The following is a 12,987-nucleotide window of genomic DNA, read 5'->3' as shown; positions in this document are numbered from 1 at the left end:
TGAATAAAAGGTAGCCACCATATGAATGCATCTTCTTTCTAATTCTTTTTTTTATCTCGTGCTCCAAATTAAATTTGAGACAGTGATGTTGGTGCCAAAACGGTGGACATTGCATCCTCGACCACATGCATTATTGCAATGCAATTACGGACGGACGGACGAATGGATACGCTCAAGGTTGCCTAAGTTCGCTTGGAAATGCTTTATATTTGAGAAGTATTTATAATTGCATTTAGTTATTCACTTTGTGTCACATGTGCAATTCTACTAGCTCCGGCTGGTAAAAAGAGTGCGTCAGGAAGCCCGATTCTTCCTTTCACTCTATAGCTCTTAACGAGCCGCGATATGTGTTTGCTATCTTCATTTAACGCTTACTTTTTAGAATAAAGTTCTTCTGCGTGGACGCCATAAAACTTGGACTCAAGTCATGGTACACTTGGCAGTAAAATGCTACAGCTCATAAGATTGTCTGAGTTTCAATAAAGATCAGCTTGCATCACTTGAAGGAGGAGTCGGCAGAATTTTGAGGCGATGGCCAAATTGCACAAAGACGACGCGGCTGGTGCCACACGACAAACAGAAAGGCGGAGAACTTGGGGCTTTGTAGGCAAAGGAGAAAAAAGTTGTGTGGAGGAAAAAATCCTGTTTATCTTCGGCACGCGTGTCACAAGACTGCAATTTACAAACAGCGGTCACAAGCAATAACATTATTGGATGTCTGAACTGTCATTTAGGTCTTCCGTAAAAAATGGGGGTGGAGTATTGGTGGGTGTCGTTCCGGGGAGGCAGATTGCGGATCCTCCGTATAGAAAAGACGATGCTCGTTTCTACTAGCATGCACATTTCGGGCACTTGTCGGAAAATTCTGCTTCTGCATTGCAACAGTTTATTATTTCTGACCCGATCAGCGCAACAAACTGCATTTTGGTACAGTTCAACTGATGATGTGACGCGCAATGTCTCATTCCGGATTACGGTGCCCTTGCACGATTCCTCGTTTCAACGAGAAATGCGATCGCTAGCACTGGTACTAAGTGCCACTCTTCATCTTTTAATTTCGCGTTGCTGCACATCACGAAGACGTTGGAGAACCGTAACTAGGGCACCGGAGTTTCAAGTTATTTGACATGCTCGCTTCTACGCCACTTTCGATGCAGTAATTGTCAAATGAACAAGGGCCGCCTATTATTCTGACCTTTCTTTGAAAGTACCGAAAACAATTCTGCACCGCCTTTGTGCACTTCGCGCTTCTCACTGTTTATTCTCTTTCCAGAACCGAAAGCCTGGTTCCATGTTCGGACTCGGAACTCACAGGATCACTTACACAGCACGGGATAAGAGTGGAAACAGCGCTACTTGTGTCTTCCACATCAACGTGTGGCGTGAGTAAGATTAGAAACTTTGTAGCAAACTGCAACGGACTCTCATAGATCAAAGAACTCCTTTGTGAGCCGATTCACCTGGACTCACTCAGACTCGGATCGAGCCGTGAGTCTGATTCTGAGTGAGTCCGCCTCTGTAATATTTTGGCGAGTTTGAGTCTGAGTAAGGCTGTCAAACAGACAAGTCCACAGACAGAAAGACAGGCAGACGACCAAAATTTTTGCGTCGAAGGTCCCCAAGAAAGACTACAGTCTTTAAAAGCGATAAGGGACGAGAGCATTTATTTGATTCGGTACGAAAGGCCGATAGTGGTTGCAGTGCTCGGCTGCTGACGTGTTGGTCGCGCTTGATCCCGGCCGTGGTGGCCACATTACAGTAAAGGTGAAATGCGGTCCATGTACTGTGCCACGTTTGTTCTTGCGAGAGAACTCCAGAGGGTGAAAGTATTCTGAACCCCCCACTCCTCCACTGCCGCCTAGATCCTGCCTCATATAGTGGTTTTGGGACGTAAAACTCGGATAATAATACTGAAGTTATAGCGCTGAGCCGAAGTTAACCCAGTCTACAAAGGGTAGACATTCCAGAAGGGGAGAACGTGAGCACGTCGAAACGAACGCAATGATTCGTATGCCCAGCTGGTCTCAAATGTTGACGGAAGTTCTTTGCGTTTCTATCGTGAACTCACGTCTTCGCATGGTGTATATTCGCTCACCCAATCAACCATGCATCTCATATGTCACAGAACGGTGGTGCGCTTATGTAGTCGTTACCGTTAGCTGGTCGCTGTCACCGTGGTGTCGTAATCGTTTGTCTGTATTTGTTCCGTTCACCGCAGGCAGCAACTGTCCATTCCACCCTGCTCCCCTAAACGGGGCGTTGGCGTGTGATGACCAATACTACGGCCAGTTCTGCCAGGCCCTCTGCGATGACCGGTTTGAGTTCTTGAGTAAGCCGGCAGAAGCCTACATATGCGACGACAGCCTGCAATGGAAGACTCTACCACGGAACATGCCTGTGCCCTGGCCTGACTGTGCACGTTTGTATAAAAGTTTTTGAGCCGATGCTATTTCTGTCCAAATGCATGAAGGAGAAAAGTTCTGGAACCCTAACCTGTGAAATTTCGGCAAAATAAGCTCCGCGTGGCCGTGACTGGCGTATTGCTTTTCTTTAATTTTTATCTATCTTTAGTCAGTTGATATAAATGTTGGCTAATTTATTATTCTCTTCTTTCCTCTCTTTTGTTTCTTTACAAGCATTTTCAATTGAATTGAATGGAGTTTATTTACCCCATACGGATTTACAGTATGTGGTTAGGACAGGGAGAAAAAAACTTGCTCGAAATGTCTTGGCACTGCCCCACGTTCTTGATTCTTCCGAGCAATACTATTGCAAAACAAAAGTGAATTTCAGCGCAATTCGAACCAACAACGCGCATTCTATACATTGAAAGGAAAGTTCTCCAAAAAAGAAATAATAATACAGGCGTACTTTACGATTGTATAGTAGCCTTCCATGGAGCGTCGTTTTTCGAATGAATTGGCGAAGAGTCTTTCATGTTCTTTCCAGCGATCGTAATCAGTGGCGTAGCCAGGAGTGGCCTGCCCGACCTGTGCCCCCCCCCCCCCTCTCTTCAGTTTTCTTTTTTTCTTTCTTTTTCTTTTTTTTTGTCGTGGCTTAAGACATCAAAGTGACACTCGAACCACATCTACCTGCCCAGCGACCACTTTATATAAAAGGGGAGCCCACCCACCCCCCTCTTCCCTCCGAAAAGATGCCTAAATCAGCGTTCATCAGCCTGTATAACAGCCTGAGCGAGAGACCACCACGGGGTCAGAAAAACGTGGTTTAGGAGCTTCATTGTGTTGCTGCAGAAATGCGAAATTTCTGCTATCGAAGTTACTCGTCCAGCAGATCACTTTTAGTTCGCCAAGGCAAAATATTCCGGCAAAGCGCCCACAATTCCGTTATAGCTTCGCCGTTGTTAATGAGTTGGTGCTCTCGTGGCCATTTTGTATATCTGATACATACCGAAACTGGTATGGCATAACACGAGTGCGTGGTGAACATAAATAATATGTCGTATTATGAAAATTATAACATGCATGTCATGTAGGTTCGTCATGATTCGCGTGGCTTTCTATTGGGGATGCCACGGCCTTCTCATATATATAGTCACTTCGTCTTAGTTCCGTGCAACCATAACTAAAAAGCTTGAGCTATACGTCTATCTTATATTTTGGTTTGTTTCTCATGGTTTCAGTAAAGTCGCTTCCGACGCAAGCCAGGAAATTGTACCATGCTTACTACTACTACCACGGTGACTGCAGGGATCCCATCGTACAGAACACCATAAGAAGAATCTTCATCAAAAACTTCGAGAGGACGACGAATAAGAGCTCGAAGTGCGGCTCGGTAAATAAGTGTCAATTAAACACCGTTGGAGTGTCTTGCGGCAGAGTGATGGAGCTGGGCAACGCAGCGGGCCACAGCAACGGTTCCTGGCTGCGTACGAGATTGACGAGGAGTGTGGTCGACGAACCCACGACCAACGCCTCTATCGCGGCCGTAGATGCTCAATTTGTCCTCGATGTCAGCGTGAGTGCGATGAGATTTTCAACAGCCAAGCTGTTGGTTGAATCGTTTCTCGTCTGGCAAACCCTGCTTTCTTGCTTACTTGTTTGTTCCTTGATTTTTGGCTCTTACCCACAACGGTGGATCACCGCAAAGCAAGTGGTTATTATATGAAGTAATTATTTTGGAAAGGATGAAAAATAAATCGATCGCTACAGGAATAAACGAGAAATCGAGAATGGCGAGCAACCAAGGAACTAATGAATGTCACCTGGAAACTTCGTCATGTATGCGCCACAGAAATCGGCAAGCCGCACAATATACTTAGCAAAAACGAAATTGAATTCCTGCGCAACGAGGAAGTACGTCGGCCGTGTAAAAAAAAAAGCTACATTTATCATGAGCACAATGTTTCGGCAAGAGAACGAGTTTAAAGAGAAAGGATGAGGATGGAGAAAGACATACATAGATAGTAACAGATAAAGAGAATTAGAGAGAAAAATAAAGCCATTGAAATATAGAAATCAACAGGAAGACATAGCCAGATAGAGGGTGAGATAAATAGAATTTAATTGAAAACGAGGAAGAAAAATGAGCAGAACTATCTATCTATCTATCTATCTATCTACCCATCTATCTACCTATCTATCTATCTATCTATTTATCTCTCTAATAATCTAGCTAACTAGCTAACAACCTCGCATCACTAGCAGTCATTAGCATACTGTTTTTTATTATTATTTCATGCAGGAAGAAAACGAAGTCGCCTTTCAAAACGACACCGAAAAGCTCGCCGCAGCAGTGGACGAAATTCTGCGTGGAATCGGCGAAATCGACCCGCTCGTACTAGAGCAAGTAGCCGACGAGGACCACGTGACCGTGGACATGCGCTTGAAAGACTACTACACAGAAGACTATGCAGTCGTCTGCGCAGACGGAGAAGCGCTGAACAGCGACGGAGACTGTGGTGAGTAGATCGGGACTGATGCCGGCGTCCCACAATGCGCTGCTGATCGCGCATAAACCCGACTGGAATCAAGTTTACTATTACCTGCGAGTATTACGTTCCAAAACTGTGATAAGAATGTGGCAGACGCCGTACTGGGCAGCTCCTGAAATTTTGACCATCTATAGTGTTCTTTAGCCTGCACTGACCTCATACAGTACCTGGGCAGCTGGCATTTCGCCACCGTCGCAGTGCGACAGCCACGGCTGGAATCGAACCGGCGATCTTCGGCTCAGTCGCCGAGCACCGTAACCACAGCTCTACCGCGGCGGACTGTAATCAACTTTCTCGGCAAATATTTCCTCCATTTTGCGGTTTGTATATAGGAGCCAGTCACTACGAAGAAACAAGATCCGGATCAGGCCTTATGATGATCAAGAGCGGCCGTGAGCCACCAGTGTAGCTTTAATAGAGTGCACTCTCTTCAACTTAGCATCGCTGCGATGTAGCTCTGTTGTTACTGGCAATTATTATAATAAGTAGCGTAGCTGTTCGAAAAAGTTAGTCTTGGCGGTGTTGGGGTCAACAAGAAGTTATGCGAGAAATCACGCGATTACGTCATGCTGTACCGGCATCAAGACGTCACAGTACACCAATATGTTTTACCTTATGAGACGTCAACATGACACCACTCTGATAACATGCATATTACATGTCACGTCATTAGATCCTATTGTAGTTTGGCCAAAAATGGGCCTTTACCGGAGGCATCGCATAAGGGGCAGAGAGCTTCAGAGCTTCCAAGCTTTTCATCGCGAAGACAGTGTACAAACATGTTACCTGCAGAACGCTTTCGGGAGCCTGGAAAAATTGCAACCAACTAAGAAGAAAAACACAAAGATAGGTGCCGCCTTCCAGTCTGTGTGACTTTTGAGTTGCTTACAACGAGTGGCGGGGATATTGCACGACTGCGCCTAAACACCTATAGCAACAGTATAGACTGATTGATTGATTATTATGTGGGGTTAGCTTCCCAAAACCACGATAATATTCCTGGAAGCAACACCCGTGGTCATTCCAGTGTCCGGTAGTCTTGCGTGTAACTCTATCTCCATCTCACAGCAGCAGGACATGCAAAATGGAAATTATTCACAAAAACCCATCGAACTCAAACCAACTTATGATTACAAGAGATGCCGTAGTAGAGGGCTCCGGAAATTGTGAACCGCACACAGTTGACAGAAGCCGTAAGATGCTGCGAGGTTAGAGAAAATGTACCTTTACATCTAATGAGTATGTTCAAAGAAAGTTCAAGCGATCCACTTTAATCACACTATATTAGTGGCTGTTTAGTACACGCTGCCTGTTTTTATCATCAGTGAGTTCGATATTGCGCACGTTGTGTCCGTAACGCCACTGTGCGTTTGAAGAACGATGCGTTTCGCAAAGGGTGCGGGCGCAGAACTACTGATCATGAGCACGATGCCAAACGCAAGCCGGGACGCTCGAACGTGTACATGAAATCTCGGCACGTACCAAATTTCTCATCATTTCTCGTTTCCGCGTGTGCGTGGGTCGGTGTTCGTGCGTGTGGATACGCCTGTCCGTTAATTGTACTTTCGGCTTAGTCTATTCCTATGTTTTGTCAATAAATTCTAGACTAACATATCAGTCCAGCGAATAGGGTTCGTACGTCACATCAATGAAAGTAACGAGCATCATCGTCGTCATTTACTTCATTTTACAGTCAAGTGCCCGAAAGGATCCTTTCACGACCGCGAATTGGGCTACTGTGCTCCCTGTCCTACGGGCACCTACCAGGACCAAGACGGCACCGTGGCCTGCAAGCCATGCCCTGAAGGAGCCGTGACCATCGCTTCCAAGAGTACGAGTGCTCAGGATTGCCAGGGTGAGCTTGTGAGTTCACTGCTGTCTCGGTTTTTGATCCCGCTGCTGGAAGTCTCTAGTCTCGCAACTAGTGTAACTTCTTGCTCGAGAAACAGTCAGCTCAATCACACCCTGCGGATCACTTTCATTTGGTCATATGCTTTGTCGACCAAATCTTCGGTCCGCTATGGCAGGCAGAGTGGCCACGAGGTCACAAATTACGCGTGCGACAGAGGTGGAAGGTTTTCTGAATGTTGTATGCCTCGATTCACTTGACCTTATAGGCCCGTGTGCTCAGATTTGGGTGCACGGTAATGAACCCAAGGTGGTCGAAATTTGAGGAGTCCTCCACTACGGCGTCTCTCATAATCATACGGTGGTTTGGGGACGCTAAACTTCACATATCATCATCATACACTTGAGCTTAGCAAAGAAGTGAGGTTTACTAAATTACTCCGGACAAAGAATTACAGCCGCTCAGACCAAAACGTGCGAACGACACATTTTTGTGGCCTCAAAACTTCGTCGTGACCACACGAAAATGTCTGCTGGCTGCAAACAACGATTCAGCGATGGAGAATTGTAGCAGAAGCATAGAATAATTTTGGAGCTATGAGTGCGTCGCTGCTGTTGGCGACTACTCTCCCTACCCTATGCTTGCACGGTAACACTCGAGGGTAAATACTACGCATCGTGTAGTAAGCTAAGACGTTTAGCCTCACTGGATACTTCATGCAAAGCAGTGCAGGGCTCACACATCGCACCATGTATGCTGCTTCCTCTAGCGAAGGAGTCTGTACGTTTATAAGTACATCATCCCGTTTCGCCTTGTACATGAAGAATCATGTACTGGACTTGATTGAGTAAGTGTTTCTCAAGGACGACACGCAAATGTTGCAAGTTCAAAAGCTCGAAGTTATCAATTGTATCAGCAGTGACAAACCTTCGCTTCATCGCGTATGTGTCACATTCACCGTTTGGAATTGTTCCCCTCAGTAAATACATGTACTTTCTCAATCTTTTGTTTCCCATATTTAGCACCCTGTCCTCCGGGCACGTTCTCCAGGAATGGGCTTGGGACTTGCCGCACCTGTCCTCCGGGAACATATCAAGACCAGTACCAGCAGGTCCAGTGCAAACTCTGCCCCGCGGGATCTTCAAACGATGCCTACGGCAGCGCTCAGATCACCGACTGCAAAAGTCAGTTTTAGCAGTTCCCGATTTTCTTCGGATACCGACTTGTTGTCACTGCTATAGACGTATTAAGAGTTCCCCATTAGGGAGGTGTAAGTTGAGGGAGAACTCTTACCCAGTGCCCCTTTCACCCCTCATTCATTGAGTTCGAAAGAAAACAAGCTTCGTAGATGATGTGAAAATGAAAGAGAGCCATGAAGTTCTTCCCATAACGAAGCCATAGTGCTGAGAAGACAAGAACCAAGGAAGAAGACCATACGTGCGCTACTTCGTTGGGTGGAATCGTCGCACTTATGTAAAAGGAAAGCACTGTGGCACTGCAGGCTGCAAGGATGATGAAGGAGACAAGGGTATACGGATCCATGCAAACTCGTGTCGTTCATCGCCCTTGCAGCTTGCGGAACTTCGAATGGGTAGTGCATAAGACACGGATAGAAAAGATGAGAGTCGTAGACAGCTACCTATGTCTTTTGTATCCGTGTCTGATGCGCTACGCATTCGAAGTTATGCATCATAACAAACTTGTTCAACTTGCCGCACTTGCAGCTTGCAGGGTCAGAGCGACCTGAGAGGGAATATTCTGCCCAGTGAAGTAGCGCTCGTCTTGTCCTCTTCCCTGGTCTCCATCTCTCCAACGCTATGGCTTCATTGAATTTAACATTTTGATTAGCTCAGAAGTGAAAGCTAAAATTGGTCCCCAAGACCTTCCAGGGGCAAACGTGGAAGTAAGCATCTCTTGAAAATAAATGTCAGTAAATGAAATGTAAATGTGAACGACACCGTCGTCCCTTCACCAAAACGATATCACGGCCTTAAAAATGTTTTTAAATCCCGCTGTATTTCCATTTTAGAGTTGCATCAAGTCATTGAGTATCAAGAGCATATATATTGAGCTGCTCGGGAAGCTTTCTTACTCTAGGTGACACACGAAAAGTTACACTGAGTCGTGTATGGCATAACTTCATCTTCATAACTTCATCCTAATCTTCTACGAAACTGCTACGCGTTAGAAATAAGGGAGGTCTGACACAATTAAAGGATAAGCACGCATTTACAAGTTTAATGAGCCTTCAAAACTAATAAAATGTAAAAATGAGTGCACTGTGGCACCGTTTGTTTGAATCCTTTGCCATAGTTTACAAGGTTCCCAGCGACGACCCCAACTTTGGTCATTGCATGTCGAACCCTGAGGCCGGCAACAAAAATATGGCGTACACCACATAAAAACCGTGCAGTAGCGGTACGAAATTGTTCTCTAAGTACTGCTCCTAACAAAACCATTGTTGTCCAAAGTTGCGTGTAAAATATAGCTTACGTTTAGATGCTCATTTCAATGCTTCAATGTGGTGCATTGGTATCATTATTTTAAGGTACTATGCAAGTTAGAATGCCGAGGATATATTCGTATTCAAATGAGCTTCAGCAAACTCCACAAATGATATATCAGGTTTCGCCACATAGCATCACGCTAATTGCATTTAACTTTAAATATAAGGAAGCTAATGCAATTTCGTGCACCCTAGTAATAACTCCCCACATAGATAGTAATATGGAATGTTATTGCGGCCAATGAAGTGCTTTTATTACCCACTACTAGTTTATACTGGCCGGCATTCAACCACGTCTAAGGACACGGGGTTTCGACATGCATTGGGGATTGCACACGTGAATTCTCGGATCTTCAACAGCGCATCCGAGAAAGCAAGTGTATGAAACAAGTAGGCCGAAAACTAGTAGAAACCCAGTCTAGCAGCAGGGTTTTCCGGGCCAGTTGGTACATGATGTGAAAGTGCTAGCAACACTGCAGTATCAACTTGTAAGGCCGAAAAACCCCCGGACTTGTGTCAAAGAGCCGCATTTTCAAGAGCGAAGCCAGAGAGAGTTCAGGCTTGGGATCAGAAGGGAGGCTCAGCCCGCCTTTACGTATGGTCACACGTGTGTTTGCACGTGTGTTTGTACATTGTATAGATGTAGAATACTTTTGACACACCAGCCCACTCCCCCTAACCCCCCACCCCTTCCCCAATAGGCCAATCGTGAATTTTCCTTTTATTACAGAATACTGCGAGCCCGGAACTTACTCGGAGAGTGGAAGGGAACCGTGCACGCCGTGCGAGCGAGGCTTTTACCAGGAAATGAGGGGTCGTAAATCGTGCGTCGAATGCCCGGTTCCGAAAACAAACCTGAACGAAGGGTCACGCTCGAGTCACGACTGCGTCGGTAAGATAAAGAGCAAAAGCTTTTCATTGTCGCCTAAAAGGAGACAATTTCAAAGCTTCTTTACAATTTGTTGCAAGAATATTTGCGTCTAATGTTTTTGCAATGAGTCACAGTTTTGATGCAAGGGCGAAGCTCTGAATGGCTTAGCAAAGTGTTGGAACTTTATACAACTTCTTTCTTGTGTGGTTCTTAAAGGAAAAAGAAGAGAAAAGTGAGCCCCCTAACCGTCTGCACTAGAGTGCGACACCTCAACAGTAGGTCACAAGGGATGGGGGTAAGGAGGGATTAAAAGGTTGTGAATAAAATATATATATAGTGAGAGAGGAATGAGAGAGCGAGGCGCAGGAAGAGCGAGCGACGGAAGAAAAGAGAAGATGGGAAAGATGGACACAGTCACGGGAGTCCGAGGACGGGGCAATACCCGACGCGAGCTTTTGACGGCGTCAGGAGATGGCGTAGGGCGAGTCCAGTAGGCCAGCGCTGCGCTGTCGTCGGAGAGTGCCTTCAGGAGATGGCGTAGGGCGAGCCCAGTCAGGCAGAGCTGCGTTGTCGGAGATAGCGAAGCACAACCGGTCGACACAAAACCAGCGAGCGATACGACTTAAGGCTAGCAGCTAACTCAATCCAATCTAGTTAGATCACAATCCAACACTGTGGAACTCTACACAAAGCACTGGCATAAGGCAATACGACGGCTCCAGTGAGTGAAGCGGCGCTGAGTCTCTCTATAACGTGAATTAAGCGATAAAAGCAAACCACGAACAATGAGCCATGTACTGCTAGAAGAGCCTTGATAGCATATGCCAGAACATACATTTGATCAAGGTTGCCATTCTACCTGAGCGAGGCTCCCCCGCCCTACACTCACACACACACACACCACCACCCTTTTGGCGCAACTCTAAAATAGATCTGACAAGTTTATTTAACTAAATATATTCACAGCGATTTAAACTCGAGTTTTTGAGTGTCATGTGGAGGGTCTCTTCAAGAGACTTTCAGCAGCCTGTCACAGGTAAGCATTATTGTTCGTGGAATATGTATTATTCCAGCAGCGACGCTCGGTCCCTCTCACTCCTAAGATAAACACAGATACTACAGCGAACGATGTATTTCTATTGCATCCGATCAGAGCGAGGCCGACGTTTAGCAGAAGGCCGAGTGTTGACGAAATGAAGAAGTTTTTCAACACGGCATGTCGTTGCTCAGCCAACATTTGGACAAGCGGTCTCGTCTTCAAGGTCTTGCAGGCCTGTGCTATACAGATAAGAGCAGCGTCGAAGGAATCTGCGTTGTTGGCCTCATAATGTAGCTATCCAAATTAGCTTTGGTGGTAGCGCAGCAACTATGGTGTTGTGCTGTCAAGCTTCATGTCGCATCGACAAGTGGTCCTGTCATCTTAATGGCTTGAATGCCTTGAAATCGTGACAACTATACGCAGACATCGGCTCCCGCGAGACTACGCTTTGAAAATTTCACTTTGAATTCTAAGGAACAAGTGGAAGAGACGGTTATCATGAAGCAAAGCTATGTTAATTGTAGACGCTTTTGAAAGTAAGACGCAGCGAACGAGCAATTTAAATGCATTCTGCTTTACTGGTTATTTTGCAATTTCCGCCACCTATTTTTGTGTATGCACAGCTTTCCTTTTTTTCAGTTTTGTTATTTCTAGAACAATTTGTTTGAACGAGGCCCTGACTCTGGGAATTGCTTGTTTCCTATTTTCAGAAGTGGACCATTGTGCCTCACACCCTTGCACAAATGGAACGTGTGTCACTCGCCAGCACGACTTCGTCTGTAGACAACACCGAGATGATGACGCAACAGAAACGTAAAACTTTGACACACTAAGTGATCTTTGTCAAGCCACAAATGATTGGTTAGCTTTGCAATAAAAACTTCAGCTGTGGCTGGCAATACTTAAATGTACCTCTCTTCATCTACACAAAAATTGAATCGCACGTTCTCAGCCCAACGCTTGATTTGATTGATTGATTTGTGGGGGTTTAACGTCCCAAAACCACCATATGATTATGACAGACGCCGTAGCGGACGGCTCCGGAAATTTCGACCGCCTGGGTTTCTTTAACGTGCACCCAAATCTAAGTACACGGGCCTACAACATTTCCGCCTCCATCGGAAATGCAGCCGCCACAGCCGGGATTTGATCCCGCGACGTGCGGGTCAGCAGCCGAGTACCTTAGCCACTAGACCACCGTGGCGGGGCGTTTTCAGCCCATCGCGCATCACGACAGTGATCTGCACATGTAACATTCGGCTGTCCATGCATTGCCTGCAATATTCAAATGTTGCTGTTGCTTTGGTTGGTATATGGATGATACTAAAATGTAGGATTAAAAAAAGTTATGTAACACAACGCGCACACAGCGACAAATGCGTATGACACATGATTTACAGGAACAGCAAGATTCATGCTTAGACTGGAGCCTAGGCGGTGATCACACGTTTGGGACCAGTTTTTTTTCGACAGATTTTTCGCAAGCTATCTGGGTGTAAAGCGGTCAATTAAATTAGAAATATCAGAAACTGGGAGCACAGAAATTTAGTTTTGTACTGGAGCCTTCTTTTGTTGAATTTCGTCGCCACGTGGCACACACTAGGGATGCTTAAAGTGAACAGATGTGCATGTTCAAGTAGTATCGATTTTGCAAGCGATAAATAAAATACAGGCGCGCGGGCGACAACCGAAAACCTAATGCCTCCGAAAAGAGTCATAATTGCAAACAAAAACAGCAGCGCAACAACAAAATGGCGCATCGTCTTCT

General features: G+C 45.7%; 1 protein-coding gene across 2 annotated transcripts in view; it reads left to right on the top strand.

The window, feature by feature from the left end:
* The window catches only part of LOC119168354 (sushi, von Willebrand factor type A, EGF and pentraxin domain-containing protein 1), a 68,849-nt gene extending 56,723 nt beyond the window's left edge, over positions 1-12,126 (top strand). For both annotated transcript variants that reach the window (XM_075866935.1, XM_075866934.1), the window contains exons 12-19: positions 1,274-1,382; positions 2,219-2,419; positions 3,644-3,978; positions 4,705-4,921; positions 6,648-6,809; positions 7,826-7,987; positions 10,040-10,201; positions 11,930-12,126. In XM_075866935.1, coding sequence (XP_075723050.1) covers positions 1,274-1,382; positions 2,219-2,419; positions 3,644-3,978; positions 4,705-4,921; positions 6,648-6,809; positions 7,826-7,987; positions 10,040-10,201; positions 11,930-12,036 — 1,455 coding nt within the window. In that variant the 3' untranslated portion in view covers positions 12,037-12,126. The remainder of the gene's footprint in view (positions 1-1,273; positions 1,383-2,218; positions 2,420-3,643; positions 3,979-4,704; positions 4,922-6,647; positions 6,810-7,825; positions 7,988-10,039; positions 10,202-11,929) is intronic.
* Positions 12,127-12,987: the final 861 nt, after the last annotated feature.

The sequence above is a fragment of the Rhipicephalus microplus genome, chromosome 6, assembly GCF_043290135.1.
Source record: "Rhipicephalus microplus isolate Deutch F79 chromosome 6, USDA_Rmic, whole genome shotgun sequence".
Classification (NCBI taxonomy): domain Eukaryota; kingdom Metazoa; phylum Arthropoda; class Arachnida; order Ixodida; family Ixodidae; genus Rhipicephalus; species Rhipicephalus microplus.
The sequence above is the reverse complement of the archived record's forward strand: the minus strand, read 5'-3'. Positions and strand labels throughout refer to the sequence as shown.